This window comes from Sturnus vulgaris, chromosome 14, assembly GCF_052056855.1.
Source record: "Sturnus vulgaris isolate bStuVul1 chromosome 14, bStuVul1.hap1, whole genome shotgun sequence".
Taxonomy (NCBI): Eukaryota; Metazoa; Chordata; class Aves; order Passeriformes; family Sturnidae; genus Sturnus; species Sturnus vulgaris.
This window is the reverse complement of record NC_142256.1, coordinates 5,201,191-5,226,825: the sequence shown is the minus strand read 5'-3', so window position 1 is coordinate 5,226,825 and position 25,635 is coordinate 5,201,191. Positions and strand designations below refer to the sequence as shown.

The window sequence follows — 25,635 nt, the reverse complement described above, 5'->3', positions numbered from 1 at the left end:
TGTATCTATATTGTTTTAATACATGCATAAAGAAAAGCCTACCTGGTGTAGAAAACTGCTGTGAAATGTTCAAAACTCTATTACATTCAATCATTAAAGGCAAATTGTAGCAATGGGTTAACTATGTTTATTGCAGAAGAGCAGTGAGATGCCATAAACCCAAGCATACTCAGGTGTATGGTGCTGTGGGGGTATAAGACAAAATGCCAGAGAAGCAGCACCTCTGTGCCTCAGTCCTCTATTCCATTCTCATTCCTCTACAATCCAGGGAAGAGAGTAAGCACCTGTTTACCTGGTGTGGAGCCTGCACTGGCAAGGGATCCGGGGACCTTTGGGCTACTTGGACACTTGTTCCCTTTCCCCAGGTCTGCCAGACAGATGGACAATGAGGATACAAACCTGCAGCAATGGCTCACAGCATGACCCTGTCAAGGTAGAGCCACTGCTGCCTCATGTTCTTGCAACAAGGGACATCCATTTAAAAACAAGGTGTTTTTCCCCCCACACGTGGCTGATTCACCAGAACGAAGGGCTTTATAAGTCGTCTTAAATATTCCCAGCTATAAAACAAATTGCTCAGGGAAGCACTACATTTAAGAGCATTTAAATAGACTATCTTCTCAGACCTTGCAGAGGAATTATATAAGCATTTTCCTTTGGAAGGGATGGAAGGGAGGAAGAGGGAGGAAAACATATTTCAATATTTCGAAGCAATATAATCATAATTCACTAGAATTATAGCCCATGTCAGTAAAACAGGTGTACAGAATGCAGGTTGGAAATCCTTGCTTTGGCCCATAGAGAAGTCAGATTATATTACCATGTAGAGTTAAAAAAAAAAAATCAGAAAATTAAGTGACTTGGGATAACAAAAGAAAACTACTTGGAGAAGTATTCTTTAATTTAAAAGAAAAGAAAATCATTTTTTTAGAAATATTAAAAAGGAGTGGGGTTTTTTTCAGTGCTCATCTATAAGGAGACAGGATAGTGGTATATCTTTTATCAGTTTAGTTAAAACAGTTCTCCTTGTGATCTCAGATTGATGTAGAACATGTAACTGCTAGAGCAAATTTATAAAATCAAAAAAGGAATTCTTTCTAAAATGTTACTTTGTAAATTCGTACCATAAACATCTAATGTTGCTAAAGTCATATTATTTATAAAATTACATAAAGTGTTATAACTGGAGCAGTGGTAGCAGGGAGATCTGGTACAACAACCATTTATATCAGCTCAGGATTTGTTCTATAAAATCACAAGCTCTGTGATCTCAGAGGTCAAATTACCTTCAGCATCGGCATAGAGCTGTCAGAAAAAGCTAATCATGCTTCATTACATTATATTAATGTATAACCAACGGAGAAGGAAAAAAAGAAACCCACAGAGCTTATTTACAAAAAGAATCTTTTGCACCTGCAGAGAGGGAAAATAGAACACTCCTACCTGCAGCTTTTTGCTGAATGGTATTTTAATTGCATCCAGTGAGAATCTGGGTTTCTCTCAGAGTTACTGTGAATTCACTGCTTTCTAGATGATGATTGTACATTAGTGAGAGGGTAAAACAGAGCCTTCAGGCATAAATATATAACTTCTGAAGAGTATCCCTAGGAATTTTAAGTATGGTCACAAATTGCTGCACTTTTGAAACATAAATACGATAATGTGCTTTGCTGACCTGAGGTTGACATCTCTTGCCAGTGGCCTAAGACTATTTTAAACAATATGAAGTTATCAAATCAAGTTAAGAAGCTGCAGCATTGAATGTATGCTAACTGCATCCCTGCACTCAGGGGTTATCAGCTGCATTGTTAAGAATTGTGAAGGTGGTAAATTAATAAACACTGAAAGATTAAAAAGTGCAGGAGTCCTTTCAAGAGGGCTACATGAAAAGCCTTAAATAGACAATGTATTGCCACAACAAATATACTGCCAGGTTAATACCACAAACATTAGAAATTATTAGAAAAGGGTTATTTTGTCATTCCCCAAACAGTAAATAATACATGTATTCTTCCAGCTGAAAGAAAAAAACATAGGAGAGCTGCAGTTCATTTCTTCTTGATTCACAGTTGCAAATAATAAAAGTTCACAGAAATAACTTTCTCTTTCAGAACACAGTAGAAACATTCAGTTGCTAGAAGTACAAATCTCGTCTTCTGTCATGAATCTGAATACCTGAAAGGCACAGCAGCATCAAGACAGTCAAACAGCACAGTCCTTGCAATCTCTTAATATGTTATGCAAACAAAATTGCACCTTTGGGTCTGGTGCAAAAGAGCCCTTACTAGAATAACCAGAATGACTCATTCAAAGTATCCCCAAAACACTGCACAAAGAACCAACATGGGGTATGACCAATATCAAGAGACTAATAAAAATATGAAAACCTGAATGCTTTGGGAATAATTTCCTAGGACAACGCATCCAGCAGTATGGTGGGTTTGTTGGTGCAAACTGCAGCAGTGCTATCACATGAGTGCTTGCAGTACAAAGCAAGGGTCTTTATCTTTCTGGGATCTGCAACTTGGACAGCTGCTGCAAAACAGGCATTGTGAAATGGCAGCCTGATGGTAAAGGCACAAAAACTAAGGGTAGATGGGTCAAAAAAAAAAATCCTGTATTTCATTTTAATATAATGTAGTATTTTTCTTCTTCTTTGTTAATGTAGTTATGGAGGTGGTGATTCTATCAGAGAAAAACAAGCTTTTCAAATATACAAGCAAACAAGCATGCATCCTTATACTACATGCATAAGCAAGGCTGCTACCTGATTTGCTCTAAACCTATTGGTTTCTTTACTCACCTGCAGTGGCATGGCTTACACTGGGATTTTCTGAGCCTTGGTAAGAGCTTGCTTTCCTCTCTTAAAAGAAAAAGTTAAAAATACTGAGGATGAGCAGAGATTCAACACAGCTAAAAGTAGACAGTAGTTACTAAAGAAACCTTGTGCTTTTGCAGCCCAGCCTATAGCACAGGTGCTGAGGAGCTCTGTGCTGTCTGGCACAGCAACATACACTTCCATAAATATAAACATCAGCTGTTCTTAAACATGACACAGAGCAAGGAGAAATGTATTTAACAGATAGAGCCAGGAAACAAGGACTCCTACAGCCAAACTAAATGCACACATCCTAGGGATTTGCCCAAGTCTCCCTGTGAACATGAACCTGCCTTTCTTATCGATCCTTTTTGGGCTGTTTGATAATCACAAGGATGGTGTTACATGTGTGGTGTTTAGAGGCTACCAAATATTCAGAAAGGCCCTATATACATCCTGAAAGAAAAGACTTTCATTGGTAATGGCTGGGGAATACTGAGCTGTTTAATTTTCTTTTCAATTTTTTCCTCACTCATTTTCTTTCTGAATTTTTGGGGAAAAAAGTCCACTGTTGTTGGCAGTGCTTCCTGGTTATCAACACAAGACTAATTTTATGAAATAGCTCTTTTTCTGAAGGAGTCCGTTCCTGGGGCTCCCAAGCCTTGCTAGGCTCTCATTGCCCCCCTTGGGGGAAGAGGGTACCTTACCTTATTTTTAAATGAGATCCCAGTTCACACAGTGTCTTTAAAGTAAATAAACTCTCATTCACTACCTACACAAAAGCTAGGGTGAGTGCCTATGAAACACATACACAAAACGTCTGCTCATATACCATGACCAAAAAGTTTGCATTGCAGCTGAAGACATAGACACTCTCCCTTTAACATGGCAGTAATAAGTTAGCAAAACACCTACAGTCAGGGTCCTCAGAACAACATAGCTCTGTTGTAGCCTCAAGAGAGGAACTGTAGAAAAACTCCTGTTTGTATCTGCAGGCAGTCTTTAGCCCACATTCTGCCAAATTCCTGCTGATGCAGTTTCAAAACTGGGTAACCAGGAGGTATTTTACAGCTGCTTATTTTTCAAAACCAAAGCCTCAGGATTGCTTCTTCATGTGCCCGATCTTTTTTGTTTAGAAGCACCAGGTAGGATGCACTGTATTTTTCCAGTTGACCCCCTAAACAATTTCACAACCCTTTTTCTTGGAGGCCAGTGGCAAGCTGCCTGACTGGGGAATGCCCAGGAGCAGCAATGCAGATGTACTCCAACAGGCATCAGCAATTTGGTCAGGAAGCCTGACCCCAGAGAGCTTCTCAAAGGCAGAATTACTCACAAGACAACAATTTTATCCAGCAGATCTAGACACTGTGGGGACAGAAATGAACTTCAGGCGTCTTTCTGCTGTGTGCTGGCAGTACCTAGGACTGAGATTCCTAGTAATCGTGGATCATAAACAATCATCACTGTGTGAATTACGTTCGCTCTGGGAAATCTGCAGGGAGCAGACATAGATTTTGGCAGGCAGGGCAGAAGTCCCTCATGGCAGGGGTCTCTTAGCCAGGAGATGATGCAAGGCTGGTCCACCAGCCCCTTACCCTCATCATTCCAGCTACAGACAGAGACTGGGAGGGAGAAAAACCTCTGTTAATGACAGTAAGGGCTGTAGTTTCCCATCCAACATAATTAAGAGCCTGCATAGTAAGAGAGGCTGCTCAGGGATCTTTCCTGGCCACCCCTTGCTGGTTCCAATGAGGGAGCATCTGGTACACGCCACACCTAATACCCATGGATAATTAAGAGAAGTGTGATAGCACTATGAATAATGCTTATAACGCTTAAAATGTCCCCCCAATGTAAGCCAGAAGGTGAAATATTATGTGAGCAGGCAATGCACTTTTTTTGGTTAACCCATACTATATGGCTACTTGATCCCAAGTACTACAGTACATATCAGGGTTATCTACTGTAAAAGATTTCTGGGAGTTTGCTGGAAGTTGGATCCAGCTTGAAAGGCTTAGGAACAGATGGTATTATTCTGTCACTATTATTCTGTCACTTCACATCAAATGTCATCAAAGAATGAAGAGATAGTATTTTCTTACCTTCCCCAGGAGTTGAACTTTGACTCATATTTTGTAACCTCGCAGGTCCAGTCATACAAGCAGAACTTGAGTGTTGCTTCATGGTGCATTCTTGCATGGATGTTAAGCACCTTTCCTGTTGTAGAAGGCCAAGAAGAGAACTGTATTTCCTGTCAGAGATCAGATCATCAGCTGCATGCAGGTCAGGGAGGGTGTGAGGATACACAGAACCAGTGACACTGGGAGTCCCAGTTGGAGGGAAGGGCCATAACTCTGCAGGTTGAGCTGGACGACTTCGCAGAGATGATGGCTGGCACTGGCCTACCACACTAGCAGCAGAAAAATTCAGAGCACAATTTGCCATGCTTGTTGAAGATGATGGATATGGTTTGTAGCAATGTGAAGAAAAATTCCACTGATGGGGAGACATGCTGTCTACTTTAAAAGAGAAGAAAAAAAGCATCTGAATTCTCATCAATTCTTAATTTTTTCCCCAAGGTAAATTCCAGCGGACTTCTAAGGGAATGCTACCAGAGTGCATATCCGTTTTTAAAGAACTATATAATCACTTTAGTGCTGCTTATCTTAAAAATCAACCACAAATTCATAGTGAAAGCAGTTTAAACCACTACCATCAATGTTGCTACTAAGTATTAACCCTACTAACCCTAAGTATTAAACGTGTACTACACAACCACCAACTTAGGGAGGTTTTTGACAGCTGAAATCTTAGACAAATTTATTTTTGTGAAGATGACAGCTTGAGTCATAATGCACTTATTGCATCCAGAGGTGATGGGGACACTTGGCTGGAAAATGATGACCTGGTCTTGCCAACAGGCTCATGGAAAAGCTTGGGAATCACTCCAGCAATCACAAGGATTTACCCAGGAAGTTCCAGCTACATAACCCAGGGTTTTACAAGTATATAAATATTTTTTTGCTTTTGGTTTGCACACAGTTCCAAATTTAAGATCAATGGATGTTAAATTCCTTAGTGAAAGCCAGTCACTCCCATCCAACACCAGGCTCACAAATGGAAAGGAACTCAACGTTTTTCAGGACAACCGTCTCACCCTTGTGCTTTTTGCTCAGATCTTGCGGGTTCTTGGCATTGCCGAGAGCTCTAGAAAAATGTTGATCTACCATGCTGTTAATGTCCCCTTGGAAATAGGTGAACACCACACTCTGAGATCCCCATTCTGTTTTCACAGGCTCTTTGCTTTTACTTGGCTTTGGGAAAAGCTTCCTTGTTTCCTCCATTTTCAGTGACCAACAGTTCCTGCATAAAAAACCAAAAATCCCAAAAAACACAAACCAAAAAACCAGACAGGTCAAAGAGACAATATTCAACTTCAAGTGCTTAGTGAGTGGTGGGCCCAGCTTCCTCCCAAAATTGGTAGGGGCCAGAAGAACACTTATTAGTAGAATTAGATTCTCTGTTATTCTGCTTTTTCCATGCACCTGTTCTTTACCCATTTCTTCATTAGATAATTCTAAAATTAAATACTTGGGCAGAATGGGCACATCTACCCATCAGCTTTCATTTCTCACCCCGACTTTGTAAGTCTGGACTTATGACCTAGTACTGTGCAAATGTACTCTCTGGAAGAACTGAAACACTTAAGAAATTAATTCAGAGGTGGCACTATCCCTGAGTGAAATTCAGGGTGAACTTCTCAAAATGCTTCATCCAATTTAGGTTTTCGTGTTGTTCAAAAAACCCATAATGACAGGGTGTAAAAAACCCCAAACCCCACTATACTACATTAGACCTGAAAAAAAATTTTAGACAAGGTCAAGTCTGAAGTACCTTAATCCCTCTGAACACAGATCTCCAAAACAGAAATACTTCTAAGAGTAATTAGTTGCTACACCTGTTAGAAAAAGACATTCAGATTAAATTATTGGAAATTCAAATCATGGCAAATTCAAGTAAAAAAAACCCAAAACAACAACAAAAGGAATTACCTTTTCTTGTTTGAAACAACTTACCTAGGAACATGGTGGGTCTGCCAGCTGCTTAAAATTTTGAAGCAAGACTGCTAAAACACACACTGTGAGTCAAACAGAATTTACAGGTTTAAGGCAGGAACGTCACTAAAAATGGTTTGCATGAAGTCAACAGAAGACTAACACTCCTTTTTGTTCTGTTTAAAAAGTTCTGCTGACAGATACAGTAAGAGTAGGACAAGGAATGTCACTGCTTCTCCCAGAGAAGCATCATTTTCATGCATTTGTAACAGTTTCTGGCCACAAGGGAATAAGTTCCCAGCCAAAGCTCACAAGTCCTGCTCTAATCAAAATCATATTTAGCATGGCTCAGGCTACAGATGCAGTGAAATGCTTTCCGTTTCTGTTCAATTTTCCAGTCTCATTGTCAGCCCATGACACTACATAGTATAATTGATTTACCTTGACAGCAAAAGGAAGGCAGTTATTTCTCAGAGATCAGGGCAACATTTGGCCAACAGCCAGTTGTACTGTACAAAACCTCACGAATCATTAGATATGTGTTTCCATCCAACTAACTCTGCAATACACAGAACTGCTTAACCTACCTAGTTCAACACATTTATCTGATTTCTCACCTAGTCATACATTCCCCAATCCTCAGAAGCTTCCTAATAAACATTGCACTCATCTGTGTCTCAAAGGATACTCTGAAGTGCCTGTGAAAACTACCTTCAAATGGTTTCTCAGAATTTTCTTACGCATGAAAAAAACGGCTCAGGCTGCAAGACAAGTATCCAGATATTAAGAAATATGAGGATTAAGGTTGTCAAGCCACAATCTGTCCCCATTCTAATGCTTAAGCCTTCAACTACAAACTTCTTGTCCATGTTTATTATCTGCTTCCATGTTTAGTTTTGCTTGTTACTTCCATCTCCCACCATCATGTGGTCTCTTCGATTCTCCCTGACTCATGGTCACTTGCTCAGCCAGCCCTAATCTCCTGTCACCAACTGCCAACTCATGTCCAAACTCAAGGGCTCCTTAGTCCTTATTTTAGAATTTTTATTGCTTTACCCCATCCTCCTAGATTCACCTAAACACAGCAGTGGGAACAGGACTGCAAGGTCACACTATCTGATTCAGAATGCAATCTTTCACAAATTCAAAACTGACCCAGCTTTCCCAGACATGGAAAACTTAAAGAAACATTTCCTCCCAATTTACAGGTACCTTCCCAAGGCCCACGAGGGGAAGCAGGAACTAGCACAACCCAGCCACACAACTGGAAGGACTTCAAGCACAGGAAGAGACACTGTTTTTTCCCAGTCTTGTTTTAGAAATCCTTCCGCTATTTGGGTTAAGGAACTTTACAATTGCTCAGCCAGGGGGCCAACACTTGCCATTGAAAATTCCTACCAGAGGAGTGAATCTTGGCAAAGACATGGGCAACCAGATGGTCTGAGGTTGGACAAGAAGTCATCTCAACAGCAAGAAGCAAAGCAGCTTTTCTTACTCTGCTCCAGCACTACACATGAACATACAATTTAGAAAGCATTAGTGCTGGCCCAGAGGATCACTTTTCCTGTTCTTCACTCAGTTACAAGCTATTATGTCTTTGTACCACCTTATTAACATGCTTAACTAGATCCGGACATTAATTCTCAGCTCCTTTAGCACTGTTTGTGTGCAGTAGCTTGTGTGATTGTGACCAGTTAAATTGCTGGAAAAATAATATATTTTCAAGAAATGAAGATCATCTATCTCTTTTTCCACTGATTCCCTTAAAAATTTCTTGCACTTTCCAACAAGTAGCCAAAGGACCCTAGGTTACATCTCAGTCCTCTAAGTGATCATACAGGCATAAGGATTCTAACGTCCCAGGAGACAGGACCTAAATTTGGAACACTGTAGTCTTCATTACCTGAACTTCCTATTATTCCAACATCCAGCAGAAAGCCTGCAAAAGGCAGAAATCCTTCCAACTTGTGTCTGCCACAAACCATTGTCAAAATAGAGTAGAAGTGGAGCTCAGGATGAAATGGACTCAGCTCATATCACATTCCTCTTAGAATGGGTTAATAATGGCAAAATAGTGCAAGTATTTGTCCAAGTTATTTCTCCTTCAGGTGGACAAGGACCCGTGGTCAACACAGGCTGACTGGTGGCTGTTGACAGCTCACCACAAGAGCTAATACCTTACGAAATTTTTCACATTCCCCACCCTTGCCAGCAGTATTGATTTCCCACCACTGGAGCATCCAACAGGGAACTCTTCATTCTTGATTTCATGTAGCTCAAACCAGTTTTAAAAACACCAACAAAAAAATCCCACTACCCAAGTATTAAGCCACAATTTAACAAGCAGGCATTCTCTCTCATAAAGTTATTTCTCAAATAAGGGAACATTTGAGGAAGTCAGAGAATTATCCTACCTTAACTCACTGTCACACCAGTCAGATTTTCCAGATGTGGGACACTCATGTTGTGTCCAGCAGGTTGGGATCCTCACTGGGCCTGGGCAGCTCTGAATGCACTGCAGCAACTGCAGCAGAAGACAGCCTTGCTCATGAACTCCCCACACTTTCTAGCCTCCAGCTGCGCTGAATGAGGCGTTTCCTTCAGCCTATCTGCTAAGAATGCATGAAATGCACTCCAACAAGTCAACCAGGTTAGGAGGTTTCAGGAATGAGGAAAATAGGATTGTAAGTAGGTTTAGGTTTGTTTGGTTTTTTTTTTTTTTACTGACAATGTGCACACAATAAAGAAGACACTGTGGACTTTGGAAAAGTTTGGACTAAGATGATAAACAAGTTATGGCAGAGAACCGAACTTGCCCAGGATAAGGGACTTTTCCTGTGCCATATTATTGAATATTGACTCTTAAGTTGATAACTACAATGACCTATGAGAAAAAGATGACCTGTTTCCAACCCAGAAAAACTGGATCATCCATTTTCTCATTTTTCTTTGCTGGATCTGTTTTAATAACTACAGAAAAAAAAAAGTTTATTTTTCCTGCTACAGCCCTTACAGAACGAGTTTGGGGGTTTTTGTAACGAATTTACCAAAATTAGCAAATTGCAGCCATTCCAGAAATGCTGAAACAGGGTCAAACTTGCCAGTCTCAGCTGGAAAAAACACACTGGGAAGCTGGTCACCAAGCAGGTAACATTATGTCTTTTATAGAGTATTTTAGGAGTTTGTTTACTCACCCGGAAAGCTGGAGAGCACAATCCAATTCCCTCTGCCTAAATACATTTGAATCCGCCCTCTGCCCTTCCCAGAACAACTTAACTACCTGGCTGGGAGAGTTCCCGTGACGGCGCTCAGTCCTTTATTGACACACAGTTTGCGTAAACACCTTTTCATTGTGACAGACTGGATTCCAGTCCACCAGCAGGGCAAGAGCCCTCAACATCTCCATCGCTCTGACTCCTTTTTCTAAACTATCTCATATGGCAGAGATTTCCTCTGCTAAAGCTTTTCAAGACCTTATTTGAGATTTTCCTCTCATGCTGACAGTTAAAGCTCTCCTAAGATGTCATCAGTTTAAAGCTCCTACAAAGAACTACAAGGTAAAGTGGGATTATAATCCCTATTCTTCAGTACAGGAATTGAATGACTGATTTCCAGTGCTTTTGAAGCAGTCAAAGCACCAAAGCGTTGAAGAAAAAAGAATTTAAAAAAACCTTGGAGAATAAAAATTAAAATTCTACTTGTCCTTATTAAAAACATCTTCCCAATCTCAATTTTAACTATGGTGTCTGCAGTGATCCCTCCTGCTCCTTTTCTCTCCATGCTGGTCCATTGACACCCCAAGCCAGAAAGAAGGCTGAGACCTAACCCATAAATAGGGAACAAACACCATATCCCACTTAGAGTTCCAGCAACTTGGGTACAACTGGAAGCTCTGGCACCTTAACACATGTGGCTTATAAACTGTAGCCCCTATGTACCAAATGCTACGGTATCCTTTACTGAGGAAAAAAAGACAAATATGTTACCTTAAAACTAATCAGCAAAGACTTGTACTGTTCATGAGTTTGTTTATTAAAAAGGTAGTATAAAACACAACCCCTTTAAGAAACAAATTAAAGACAAACAAAGGGTATTCTCAGATGCTGCCACAAGTCTAGACATTAATCAAATACCATTTGCTTTGCAATGTTGTTTTACTAAAGGATAACTGAAAATGATTAATTTATTGAAACAAAATCACCTGTCAGAAAAAATTCCAAGTCTACTTACTGAAAAGTTTAATCTAACAATATACTTTCATATTACAGAATGAGCAAAAAACCAGTTTGCTGCAAAAGGTTTCATAATTCTATAAATATTTTACAGAACTTCCAGAGTATCCTGACAGTAAGACATCAAGCTATAATGAGCACTACAATATACACAAGTCAAATCAACACAAATACACAAGTCCCAGGATTAATTTACCATACTGCAGTATGGTTCCTGAAATGCAAAAATAGAAAAAAAAAAGAATTTAAAATCCAAATAAAATCTATAAGAATGTTTTTTTTCCCAAATTTGGTTTGGTTCGGGTTCAAGAATTCAGGGTATGAATATTCATGAAAGGCAAGTTTGGGTTTCTATGAAGCATCCAACACCTTCAAGTTTTCTTAAGTGAATTAAGCTAATTATTTGTAATTGTCAATAGATTAACCTCAACTGAATAATGTCTAGGACATGTTTTAGCTAAAATGCACTGCACTTAACATACTAAAAATTTTAAGTGAATTGCAATCCTTACACAAAACCCAAGATGTACGAGGGACTGAAATTCAATTTTAAAAAAACCTTAAAAAGCCAGCAGGAGAAACAGATAAACATTTTGATGCAAAATGAAACGAATTCTCTCTTTACATCTGTACATGAACATTCAAGAACCAGCGAAGAAAGAGAAAACCTTCTAAAAAGCCTTTTGAGTCTTTTTGTTTCCAAGTGTCTATCCTGGCCATGCTCCTCCAGCTACATCATCTCTGGTGAATCCCTGCAACTCCATAAAAATTCCTTCCCACCAAACCACTGAACAGCATTTGATTCTAAACCAAACTACCGATTTATCCTGAAGCTAAGCAATTATTTTGGATGGTTCAGAAAGTGATTCTGCCAAATTATGCTGAAGGATCAATTCATACTCTGTCATATTGTATTTAATTTGGTTTACATCCACTTTGCTCCACTGAATATTGGTAGAAACAACTATTTCTCTAGTTCAAAACTGAGCACAAATAATTATCCACAAATTGTTTCAGCATGCTGCTTGTTATTAATTTCATCATATACAGAGGAAAGGAGACAGACTCTCTTAAAATAAACCTCTCACCAAAAGCAGAGGTATGAAGGAACATGTAGTATACTGGAACTCTTGAATGGAACCTAAAGAAAACCTTAGAAACTGAGCAAAAAAGTTTTTGTCACCTCTAATAAGCAAGAAAAGTAATTAGAAAACACTTTTAATTAAAGAAAAAAATATAGTGAAAATTCCTTTAGGGTTTTAATTTCTTACCAATTTATGTATGATGCTGATCAGCAAGAAAAGTATGTAAGTTTAAAAAGCAACTCAGCTTCTTCAGATTTGTTAAAATTTCTTATTAAACACTACTGCTCTATACTACAAGAATTTCATAATCATACTTCAAAATACCAATTTTAACTTCTGCAATTTTTTTTTATTTCTGTTCAGACTGATTTATAAAAATTTAATTAATTCAAGATAATTTCATAAATAATTTCAAAAAGGAAAACATCTAAAGAATTTGGTTTTAATGAAAATCTGCTGAAAAGAGTCACAGCTGCATTAACTTTTCCTTGGACTACTAAATGCCTCAATAACTCAATGAATAGTTTATAAAAATATATTTTTACATTTTACTGGGGAAAATGGAGGTAGACAAAAGGAAAATACATGTTGGAGTATAATGCCACACTTGAGAACATATTTGCATGGAAAAAGAGCTTTTACTTCTTAAGAATCTTAGTTAATAGGAAAGCCAGTAAAGCATTTGGTCTCAGTCTTTGTTGTAGTGCACTACTTCAGTGTGAAGTCTAAAGGAGAAGGTGAAAGGACTAAGAGCACATTGAATTTCTGCAGCAAGCCAGTCAAATTTGCACATCAATTGGAGAGAGGAAGGTTCACTGCACACACAATTCCTTATTTTTCAAAGTCTTATTTCAAACAGTAATACTAACCTTGTTTTCCATATCCAATACCATGATTAGGCTTCATAGAACTTTACAAGTTTTTTATATACTTCCACAAGTTTCCCTACATCAGCTGTAATTCCACTGTAAAACAAGTGACTTAACTATGTATTGTTAAACAACTGGGCTCCCTTAAAAAAAAGTAAACAAAACACAAGAGTGAGAGATCTAAAGCCTGGAGTCTAGAAGCTGGAAGAAAAAAAGGAGAACTGAAGGCAATACTCACCACACTAAACTACACTCCTCACATGCAAACACTTCCAGCTCTCAAAAGTCTGTGGTGCTTCTTACCAATAAAAATAACGGAGGCAGAACCAACACAACCCAGAAACGTATCTGAATATACCACTACATGCAGCTACTAACCAGGCAGTGTTCCAGATACCCTGAATTCTTCAAACACCTGCTTTGCTGAAACACACAATCCACACACTTGGAAAGATGAGAAAATGGACTTTTTTTCAGCTGGTAAGAGCTACATCTCTTCTTTATAATGCAACTCAAAATGCGTCATATCAGCTTATTATGAGCCCTCAGACTTTTAACCCCTGAATCCAAATATGAGAGCTATTTTTGTCACGAGAGATGACACATTGTGACAAATTTATATATAATACAAAATTTATATAACTTATAACCACAATGTCCAGTGATAACTTAGATGCTCTTGTTGGCATAGCCACCCACACATATTGACTATATATTAAAAAAACTCCAATAAAATAAACTTAGACAACTATATAGAATTCAGGAAAAAATCTGTATGGTAAACTCAAAGCACAAGATTTAAAATAACATTTTCAGAGTATTCTGAGTACCTCAGGAAGGAAACACAGGAATCAGCATCTATAGTTTCTTGCAACCCAAGATGAATTAAAGAAATTCAAAGGATCCTCCTTGCAAACGTGTACTGGTGATCATCCATATGAACAGCACGCTACGAATTTTTAGTTGTTTAGTGCCGAAATCCATGTTCTTCTATCCTTACTTATCAAAGCAGTGGAATTCTAAATTAAGAATGACTATGCCCAAAACAGCTCCCCCCAGCTATTTTTGAAAACCTGCCATTAATAAGTTAGAATATCTTCTAGGTCCTCCCATTTGGAAATATTTTGAAGAGGACTAGCATTTGATTTTTCCATGTAAAAGCGTTATTTGAAAGCATTTTAAAGTATTCTAACTTTTGCACAACAAACTGCAGTTTGAGCTGCCAAAAGCATTTAAATTTTATGAAATATGGAAGATCCTCCCCTGTGAAGAGGACACAGAGAGCTAAACTAAAACATCGAGGAAAACTCACATTCATCATGTCAACAAAGTTAATGAATGACCCTTACTCTAATATTAAAGCAAGAACTAATTAAGCCACCACAGAAATCAAAAGCCTATTTTGATACCTACTGCATATAGACCATCAGAGTGTAAAACCAATGTAATTACGGCCTAGAATATGTGTGTTCATGCATTTCTAGTCTCCTTGATGTAATTCCAGCCTCTATCCAACATCAACAGAAGAAAGGGTCTAAACAGGGGAAGGAAAAATTAATTTGTTGAATGCTGTGATTTAATAACCTCTCTTCACTCAGTCTGCCTTAGGGTTGCTATGGCAACACTGTATGCCACTTTCTTTAAGCCTGTGACCTGATACTAGTCTTCATCTGCTACCTAATACATAGCAACACATCCAATACATTCATCCTATATGGATCAGAGCACCTGTTCCATAAAATGATCCAATATACCAAGACACAAATTATTGAAATACCAAGTTCCAGGGGCTCAGGAAAATTAACAGTACAATCCACAAATCTTGAAAAAGCTTTGCATTACGTAAGTTACATATAGTTACATAAACTTGAGGGTTGGAACATATTTCACACTCACACGATGAAACACTGACAAGCGTAGTTAGAACAAAAGAAGCCTGATGAGTTGTACTGCGTTCTAGGCAACTTGAGTTACTTAACCTCAACAGCCAATTAATACAAACTTTTAGAACCTCATTAAATACTGCTTTTAATGAAAACTTCAAAGCACACAGTTGATGACATTCTAATATACCTATATTCGTCTGAATATTGTCTGCAGTCATCCTGAAGGGATACACTCAAACATCACCCTAAAAATCATGCTTTTATAAAGCATTAAAGATGTTATATATCAGCTTCATCATCACTGCCTGCAAGGCTGCTGTCTGTGGATGGAGCTCCATCTTCATTAATATCCTCACCATTATTCTCCCTCTTATGAGCTTCATCATTTGCATCCTCCTTAGGTGTGTCATTAACCTCTGGAGGTTTCCCTTTAGGCAGTTTAAAACTACTTGATGCAGAATCCAAATCAGATGTAGTTAGCTGCTCCTTGGCATCAGGATCCCCTAAAAATGACTCCCACACCTTGAGCCTTTCTTCCCTTTCTCTTGCAGTCTCCTCCACCTGTTAAAGAAGTTTATACGCATCATTACAGAGTCATACTTGTCAAAATGAGCATTTACACAGATAAAATTAAACAAATATTTATGTTACAGAAATATCTCAATGCTGACTGTGAACTAAAGATCTGTACATCCAGTGGCTAATCCTCTAGCCTGACACTTTCAGTACTCAAACAGGTCCTCTAATTTTTTGCTAAATTGAATAATGGAGAATGATTTTTGGAGACACTGTACAGCTTTTGAAGAGAAGCAAGATAATGAAGGCATGGGTAGGGGAAGGGTATGGGGACAGGAATGCCAAGCACTCCTAGAATTCAAGCAGATTTACTGTTTGGAAGATATATATGGTAAAACAGAACCATGAAAGGTTACCTGATAATCTGTTACACCATCCCATGTTTCAGCACTGAGCTGACGGCCACCAAACCACCTTCCATTTAGAGTCAGCTTGCACAGATCAGCTTCTGTTGCTTCTTTAAATGACACAGAAGCGACGCCATCAGGGTGTCTCTGCAAGGACAGGCAAGTTGCATTTAATAATATTCTAAATGATGCATTCATTCCAATACCCTTTATATTGTCTCATAAAATCAATCAGGATATAGCTCCATTCTGATCATACATAATCATGTTTGAAAAGTTCAGTTTTCAATTTTCCATACGTTGTTTTATTGGCACACAGAATACAACTTTTGAACACAGAAAACAAAAAATACTTAGCTAGCTTAGCTACAAATAATGTACCCACACACTTTTAAACTTGTAACATGTATCCAAGCTCCTGGGAAGATTAGTTTGCCTTTCGGTAGGCTGAAGTAGACAGGTGCTTAGACAGTAAGTTCCAAAAGCTTTAAAGTACCAAAAGATTAAGTCAAGTTTCCATGAAGTAAACACACCCAAATGAATGCTCCACTCATTTAAAGCAGCCTAAATGTTTTGCATCTTTGCACATTACATCAATTCTGCCAACACAACATATAAAAATACCTACATCAAATATGAGAACCTTCTTTACTTGACCAAACTTTTCACACTCTGTCCGAAGATCTTCTCTTATCTCATTTAGCACTAAAGGGTCCTCCTACAAAGCAATTACACAGCTTTAATTAAACACAAGTGCTCATTTCTCTCAGCTTTATATTTGCTCCATCAATCGGTTTTAAGTCTATAAATTAAGTGCTGTCATGCTGCATTTTCAAAGCCACCTGGGAGCTGGCAGAGAGCTCTTATTTTAATAAATACTACTTGTTAGTGAAGCTATTTTGTGCTCATTTCTCCACCAACCATTACTGTTGCCTACTCCTCTTTCCATCCCAGAAAGGAATTTTGTCAGACATACAGGTTTTCCAGACAGTGAAAAACCCTGACTTGAAAAATACATTCTTACCAATACTTTTATTCTTGCTTTTGGAGAGAGATGAATTAATTTAAAGCAGATGTTTTGGCACAGGAGAACACCCTTCCCAAACAGCGAGTTTAATTTTGTTTTCATCTGCCCTAGATTTTTACTACAATTTGTATGGCAGGAAGTTCAGACATGCTAACTTGTAACAGCACAATCTACAGAAGTAAACTGCATCGTCCTACCTCAAAGTCCTTGGGGTGAAACATATTCCTGATAATAACGATGCGTTCGTGCCGCATTCGAGTTGCCCCATCTTTCTTCTCTGGCCTCCAATCCAGCTGTCTAATGAAATGAAGCAACAGTAAGAAGATATTGTTGCGGCTCTCTTCAGTTTCTACAAGTATTTGTTGGAAAAAAAATAATTAATTTGGCATTTCTTGCACTATATTAACACGTATTTTGACACAAAGAGTCAAGTTATTCTTCTAAAAAACACAGTAATTACCCAGGTTTACTACTGCTGCAAAGCATTTGAGGTTTTAAGGTACTTAAAGGCTCAGAGAGGAAATACAAATAATTCTTCAAAGTATTTTTTTAAAACACTGAGAAAATATTTACGACATATTAATTCATTCCTAATATCAACTCAGATAAAGGAACCAGCTGTTTCCAAGTGCAATTAAAGCGTCAGCATTTCACCATTTTTTCCTAACTTGTTCTGTAAAAAAGAACCACTATTCCCCTAGGTAAAACATAACTGTTTTTATTTAAAAGAACATGCAAGAACACCTTGACTCTTACACAGGCATTAGTACAAGATGCATTTTGTTCCCCAGTGTAGAGCCACTAACATAAGCTAGTCATGTAACCGAGCACATCTGTTCTAGGACTTTGCCTTCTCACAGCAAATCTTACTTCTCGTAGAAATGCCTACTTCATATCCTACTACAAAAAAACCCACACATTTACTTACACTTTTAAATCTCAAGATCATACACTGAGGTGGGGAAATCTTAAGTTTCTTCTTGTATCTGCTACTTTAGCTGAAGAAAACTAGGATTTCCAATGAGAGTAGCTATACCAGTAAATTATGCTCTTAAACTCAAAAGGAACCCAGTCCTTCTATTCACACAAATTGCTGTCAAAAGAAATTTCATAATTTTCATACAGCTGCTGTCAGTGTATCTTTGGGGCAGATATACTTCTGGCCTTAATCAATAAGATATCAAGTAGCCTTTGCTCCCCTTAACGATGGGAAAACACTTCTGCATTACTATTTACAATGCTTAGTGGAATGTTGCTTTCACTGAAATATCAAAAATATTCAAACTTTTTTCTTCTTTAATCTGCATCTTCTTAGATCCAAAACGCAGAAGAACAATTTTGAAGTGACAAAAGCAATGAAACAACTCAAAACCCAGTATATTTTATAGCAGAGAGAGATGTCTGGGGCCATCTACAGTGATATTTTAGTATTTGTTCCTGTGGCAGCCAGCATTTCTTGCCCTTTGCAACTACTGCAGCATAGCACTAAATATATGTGAGCAGCAAGAGCGTTATGACCTTCCAGCAGTAAGCCCAAAAATTGTGAAACAACTTGCACACTCTTATCCACTGAAGAGGAAGAGAGTTTTTGATTTCCCCAGCGTTGTAATATCTTCTTCTGCATCTGAAGGCACCATTGCTCCCTATGTATTGGTTTAGTGTGTGAATCACAAATAAGTTCATTATATCAACACTTAATCTAGGAGTTACTCCCCTTCAAACGTGCAATAGTTAAGCTGTTGCACTGTCAGACAAGACTTTAACTTCTGCAAAACTTAGAATTGCATTTGAAAGCAAGCATCACTTTGCTAACAGCACTTAGAATTCAAGCAGTATTTTACTGAAATAAAAAATACAAACTTCTGCTGTTGCGACAACTTCTTCTTGTAGTCTTTACATTTCTTCTTCTTTTTGCTTGCATCATACTCCCCCTTCAGTTGGAACTTTGCAACTTCCACGTGCAATTTATAGCCTCGGATTTCTGCTTCATCCAGAAGCCTCAAAGCAAGTTGAACTGATTCCCTCTATTTGAAGATAAAACACAGCACAAGCTTTAAAGCACATGGTGAAATCAAACTGTATTACAATAACATGTCATTAAGTATGCTGTACTAAGAATCAAGTCCCTGTCACTGAAAACCATAATGCCATCTTCTGACACATAGCTGGCACTGTTTTCTTGCTGAAAACCAAGTATTTCTTCACTCCTGTTGTAATTGATTAATACCTCCAAAAGCAGCTGCATATAACTCATTCAAATATGTCACAGACACTAAACTGCAATATCCAAGCAAACTGATGAACTTAAAAGCAAGAATAAGAACGTTTCAGGGGACTGATTTACTATAAAATTTGTATCACTTTTCCAAGAGGAGACTCTTAAGTAACTTTCAATATTTTTCTAGAAGTCCTCTAGAATGAAGAGAGTATTTATTCTTGGGCACTCAACAGCCTCAACTACTACAATTACAAAACCAGCAGAGACTACAAGCCATTTGATTTAGTAATGCCTGGTGCTTCTTGCAGAGCTAAAACCAGCTGCACTTGCAATCACCATCTTTCCAAATGATTCACAAGTGAAACAAATAAGGAAATAGTACTGCAGTCTAAACTTTTATAGCTTAATAAAGAATGAAAGCAGAGTTCTGAACTGCACCAGTTCTCAATTAAAAGCTGTAAATACAGGACTACAGTATGTTCCTTCCTGGTGATCTATCCGTATTCTTGGTTACATAGTGGCATATTTTCAAAGTCAAAGGTGAGGAGCCTCCAATTTCAGCTCAAAATCTCTGGCACCCAAGACAAGAGCATGTAGAAGCATGTTCAGCAGGTATTACAGCCATTTCCAGGCAGAGGGTGAGGATGCATAAGAGGAAACAAATAAGGTAAGTGGGCATTTCTGGAGTAAATCTTTAAAACAGATGCTGATATTCCAAATTATGCTTTAGATTTTCACAAATCTTCTGAATGTGATTCTGAAACAACGGCCATATGTGCCTTCAAAGGGATGGAAAACTGCATTTCAGTGCACCACTAACCTTCAGATAACAACAGAGGCCATCTCCTTTAAGATTTCCTTCCTTATCTTTGTACAGTTTGATCTTGTGTTCTTCTGTCTGAGGATCTCGCATGATGATACCACATTTTGACATGACTTGCACAAATTCATCTTTTGTAATGTCTGGAGGTAAACCTGCAAAATAAAATCATAAGAAAGGCTTAAATATGGGCTATTAAAAAAAAAAATCTCATTAGAACAAATCTTCCCATAGTGTTTATCTAAACAAAAGATATCAAAATAAAGGACATTTTACATACAATGCAAGAAATCACTGCCCCTGGGCATTACCTTCTAAACATTACTTCATGCCAGTATTTTGAAAATCCTTGTACTTTGTAATAGGCGTAATGCACAAAAAGATCTCTGTGCTCCCTAATACACATACCTAGAGATTTATTGTTACACACATCATAACACTGCAGCGGACACAAAGGCCTCTGCAAATGTACCTCTCCTACCCAAGCTTCAAGTTCCACTGCATTCTGGGTATCAGAGACAAAAAAAAAACCTCATAAGAACACGACCTCTAATCAGACAACTGTCTTCTCCATTCACAAATTTAATAAAAAGAGTAACTGATAATGTATAAAGATTTTAAGATCTGAACACTGAATTGAGGATAAGAAAAAAAACAAAACAGATGAGAAAATTATGTGGATGTCTCATGCTAGTTTGGCCTGCATAAAGATTTTTGAAAATGCAAGTACATGCACTCCTGTGACTGCTCACAACCACCAAGTGTACCGAAGTATATGCATCTAGAGATAGTACCCCCATCATCCAAAAGAGGTGGGAAAACACCATAATAAGCGCACAGGTAATTTCATTTGAGCTTTCACATTACTTTCTCACTCTATTCTCAACATTTTTTTACTGTTTCCTCCTTCTTACCTAATAATTATGTATTAGAGCAAATGAAAACTATAGATAAAGTGATGTGTATAGTTGGTCCACTATCTCATCACAAACTTGTGATTATCCTATACCTTAAAAGCCTACAGAAATAGTTTTTCTTATAAAAGAATAAATTAGTGATTTGGCTGACATAGCTCACAGAATATCCCATTTAACAGAGAGAAGCATGGAATACGTTCATTCTACTTTTTTCCCCCACAACTACAATTTAAAGGTCACAAAGACATTATGCAGTCAGGAACATAACATTAATTAGCTTGCAAGTGACAGACTGAATAGATAATATTAGAGACATATATGAGTCTCTTTTACCATCTTTAGCTCAAAGTAGATAAATAAACATTATTACTTACCTGTCACATAAACATTTGTGTTTCTGTCTTCTTCAACATGAAACCACCCTAAACACAAGAGTTTAAATCAGTTATGTTAATATATTAAACATGGGAGCATACACGTTTACATTCCATCAGATTTATAAGAATTTTTGATTGCTCACAGGGAAGCTCTGAACATACCTTCATTTGCTTTTTTCCTCTTTGTATACAGATTTAGGAGGATATTTATGAAGCATTGCACAATTTTAGAACCATTTTGCAAATTACCAGCACAACCTTACCTTTGCTGTACCAGATTAAGAAAATCAGCTGCCAGTTTTCCCTCAGTACAATACAGGTCACAGCCTGCACAGAGGGAAGTGTTTTGTCACTTACCTGGCTCTAGCTTCCTTTTTTCCGATTTTTGTTTTGGATCTGTTTGTTTTTGTCCTGTCTCATTTGCTGATGGTTGCGTTCCTGGTGTCTTAGAACTTACTGGTTGCTTACTTTCAATGGCTGTACCAGAAGCAGATGAAGTATCTGTCTCATCTGCATGGAAGCCATAGTTGGCATGATAGGTCGCCAGGAAATCTTCTGTTATCTGAAGAGAAATTAGGAAAAATATTATAAATTTTCAAAGAACTATAAATTCAGGCGTGTATTTTAATGTTAGTTAGGTGACGATAAATTTCTAATCTGGCAACATAGAAAATTACAGTATTTTCAAACTTTTAAAAATATCTTTGCAAAGCCATACACACAACAAGACCAATCAGTTCAGGCATTACCTGAACTAGATCAAGACACAAATTTCATACAGCATATGTAGTTTGTACGCAAACATTTCACAAGTTCTGCCATTTTGCACAGAACTTTCTGCTTTCCATGTGAATTGGATCTGCCTGAAGGACAGAAACCAAGTACTCCTGGCTGTGGTGAAGTGATAAAGTGACTTATCCACAGATGATGAATGACTGAAATTCGCAAGGATCTGCCTTTTCATGGAATCATTTCCAGAGATGACATATATTTGTGTTGACAGGCAGTAAATACTGTACTTAATCAGAGATTTATTTTAACACATTGCTTCCAAGGCAATAGTCTTTACTTTATACCCTACAAATAGATAAAGAATTAGCTTGCTCTTTTGCAGAGAGAGACTATATTTGGATAAAATATAAGATTGGCCAATGCCTATATTTTAGAGGTCAAAAGAAAAGAAAAAAACCCACAACTTAGACCTAGTACTTCCAGCCACTAGCAATCACATGCAGAGATACATCATAGCCACCTCTGTTAGCATCCCCGCATTATAAAGTATTTTCTAAAGTTGTACACTCTGAAATATTTTTTCTCAAAACTGAGTCTTAACCTTTCAAAATTTTATCTGACTCTGACCTTTGCTGTACTTGCTTCATCTGTATTCAAAAGGGAATGAAACTTAATGCCATTAAACTATTGTAAGACAGCAATTTTAAGTGTCAGCAATGAAAACGTAATCTCCTATCTTCCATAGTGATTTGAAGCTTGATGTTTCAACTCTAAAATTTCATTAGGACAGATCAGAAATGCAAAACTGACAGTAACAGGCTTGTCAGGAATAATGCAAGATGGAGTTACAGAGCCCCATAACTTTAAAGGTTAGCATAATATAGCTCTTAAGCTAAACAAGATTTGCCACATACCTCAATAAAAATGCAAATGGCTGCTCTTACAGGAATAACATAACACAGCATCATGACAAAGTACAACAACATTTAGTGAAAAAAAAAAAGACTCTTTCAGGTCTTACTCATACTAATCAGGTTCATTATCTTTGACATTAGCCATCTTAGCAAATCCTCAGTGTCACAGCTGATGAGTTCCACAGTATTAAGAAGCTTCTATACATGCTCCTGAACAGCATTATTAATTTTCATCAGAGAAACTACTGGTAAATTAGCAATTAAACCTGCAACAGGATTCTTTTTCAGCTTCTGGGGAACTGCATCCTGTGTAAGCCTCCATTTATTCTTAGCAAATCATCTACCACGGACTACCAAATTTTGCCACTCAGTAACAAAGATGTTTTCTGCATAAAACGCTATCATCCTACCATACAACCATTACCACTACTTCACTTAAAAATGGTCTTTTACAAGCACAGAGGAGCTTATACACGTGTATAGGCTTTTATTGGAACTTCTGTGATACCATGACGGCACAAGAAACAAGTAGTCATAGAACTACTTCCTGGGGACTTCAACCCAATTCTGGTGGAGAACATCACAGAGATCAGTCCTACCTACACAGTCATGCAGTTTGGGGTGATTAAGCTTATAGGAAAAGAAAGACATTACTACACGACATATGAGTGCGTAATTAACTGCTGGTCCGACTGAAATGGAAAAGAATAGATTAACCAAAACAAGAACAGATACCCTGTGCTTGCAGATGACAGCCAACAGCTGTATTTTCACAGCAAATGACACAAGCAGCAGAAGAATTCCACATGTTATTTGGTGGTATATCTGTGAAGCACTAAAAAAGTTGGTATTCCATTGAAATAAAAATAATTAAATGAAAAACGATGTTACAATTGCTTCTATTAAATATTTTATTGTCTCCACATTTTTTCTGGGGAATGTTGGCAGATAATATAATTCACTTTTTGCACTTCTTTGAAATGTGCTTTAGTGTAAATTCAGCAGACACTGTATTCCCAAAGCAGAGCCGCAGTGCAACCCTAGTCTGTAGATAACAATTACTTAGACGAGTCAGAATATTTTCATCTTTTGTCAAGAAAAGAAGATTAAAATTTCATTACTGCCCATGGAGAAAGAAGTACAGCTTCTGGTTACAACAGCCTCTTCAGTTTATCTGGATAAAAAATTCTGTTAGTAAACATCAGCCAGAAGAAGTAACCTGAAAAACTCCATGGCAGTCAGCTGGGTAAAGAATCTTTGTGCAGCATTATGGATCATGGATACATCAACAACTTCTATTATACATCATATTCACTAATGAACTTTTCTGCTCCTATTTAAGGTGTCCAACCTTTAATGTTATCTCCTCTCTAAGACAGAACAGATAAGAAAAGCACTCAGGAAAGACAAATGCAACTGACAAGAGATACTTTTCCAAACAGAGGCGAGAAGGAGGGGAATAAAGAGGAGCAAAACAGGAAGAACCCTTTGACAAAGTACTGTGATTACTGATATAGCAGCCCACAGGGAGCCAGGAATACTCATTTCTCCACTGCTCCACTTTGTGAGTCTGGATTTTTCACATTTTTACCACTCCATAAGCCATCTGCTCCACAGACACCTTCCTAGGTTACACACGTTCAAACGTGGCACTACAGGCTTCACTCTCACTCATTCTCTGAATTGCAATGAATTCTCAGTCACAAACTGGAATTGGCACATTACATCCATCAAGTCGATGCGATAAAATGTCTTACTATTAAATTAAATAATTGCCCTCATTCATTGCTATATGATAACAAAAGTACTATTTCACTCGCAGATCAGTAGATTGGCTCAACATAGTAAATTTATGTTCATTCTCCCCTTGAAGAGCCATGTTGTTATAGTATTTCATACTTAAACCATTAAGTAATTTTTTTAAAAAATTAGAAATGCTAACGTATTTCCATGCCTGGAATGCCACTATGACAAATACACTTATTTTTCAAGTACACTTCTAAGACACTAGGAGATGGAATAACATCTCTTATTAGATATAGTTTGCAGATAACAATAAAAGAGGCATAATAGTACTCTATTTTCATCTAGACCTCGTAACATACTAAATCATTTCTACACTGCCCACAAAGAGATCACCGCAGCTACTGTGACAGAGACCTAAACACATCCCAGGCACCTCCGATCAACATCTGCAAATACAACCGTGACTTCACCCTAGGCCCGAGGAACTCTGCAGATTCGCCGCCAAGGCGAATAGCCAACGCACAGCTCCTCACAACAGCGCAGCCGATCAAAGACGGAGACGACACCGTGGTTTTGTAAAAAGGCGTGTTTTGGTGCTGCTGAGACCTCGCAGCAGACACGATGCGGCTGAATGCGGACACCTCCTTACCGACGAGATCCGGCATCAACTGGTCCTTCTTCTCCCCCTTCCTCGGGGCTCCCCCGTACCCACCTTGGGAAACCAGGCCTTCTTCTCCAGGTCCCACTCGTACGCAGCCCCGTCCGCAGGGTCCACGTAGGTAAAGGGGTCAGACTCGCCCTCGCCTTCACCCTCGGCTGGTTTGGCCTCATACTGCTGCTGGAGCTGCAACTGTCGGTAGAACTCCTCGTTTCCGTCCTCGCCGCTCATCCTGCCCCGTTCACTGGGCCTTGGGCACCCGCGCTTCTGCTGCTGCCGCCGCCGCCGCCGCCGCCGGGAGCGCCCTGCACCTTACACTGCCACCGCGACCGGCCCCGGCACGCACAACACCGGAAAC

The 25,635-nt window shown here is 38.4% G+C and overlaps 2 protein-coding genes across 6 annotated transcripts; both read right to left on the bottom strand.

Moving 5' to 3' along the window:
* On the bottom strand, positions 1–10,735 carry VGLL1 (vestigial like family member 1). Of its 5 annotated transcripts, XM_014884997.2 has the most exons (6): positions 6,895–10,735; positions 6,713–6,776; positions 5,976–6,181; positions 4,921–5,337; positions 2,804–2,863; positions 1–2,175 (listed from the first exon to the last, which is right to left on the bottom strand). In XM_014884997.2, exons 3-6 carry the CDS (start codon positions 6,160–6,162, stop codon positions 2,135–2,137), a joined length of 705 nt encoding a protein of 234 aa, XP_014740483.1. In that variant the 5' UTR covers positions 6,163–6,181; positions 6,713–6,776; positions 6,895–10,735; the 3' UTR covers positions 1–2,134. The 5 variants fall into 5 exon arrangements, with proteins under 5 accessions (XP_014740483.1, XP_088029166.1, XP_088029165.1 ...); XM_088173040.1 differs by adding an exon at position 5,567 and having other exon boundaries at positions 5,953–10,735; XM_088173039.1 differs by having other exon boundaries at positions 6,713–10,735.
* A 146-nt stretch (positions 10,736–10,881) lies between these two features.
* On the bottom strand, positions 10,882–25,635 carry HTATSF1 (HIV-1 Tat specific factor 1). The gene is made up of 9 exons (XM_014884996.2): positions 25,332–25,635; positions 21,585–21,789; positions 21,225–21,272; positions 19,934–20,088; positions 18,756–18,919; positions 17,093–17,192; positions 16,497–16,586; positions 15,878–16,015; positions 10,882–15,506 (listed from the first exon to the last, which is right to left on the bottom strand). The coding sequence occupies exons 1-9, from the start codon at positions 25,506–25,508 to the stop codon at positions 15,225–15,227; spliced, it is 1,359 nt and encodes a 452-aa protein (XP_014740482.1). The 5' UTR covers positions 25,509–25,635; the 3' UTR covers positions 10,882–15,224.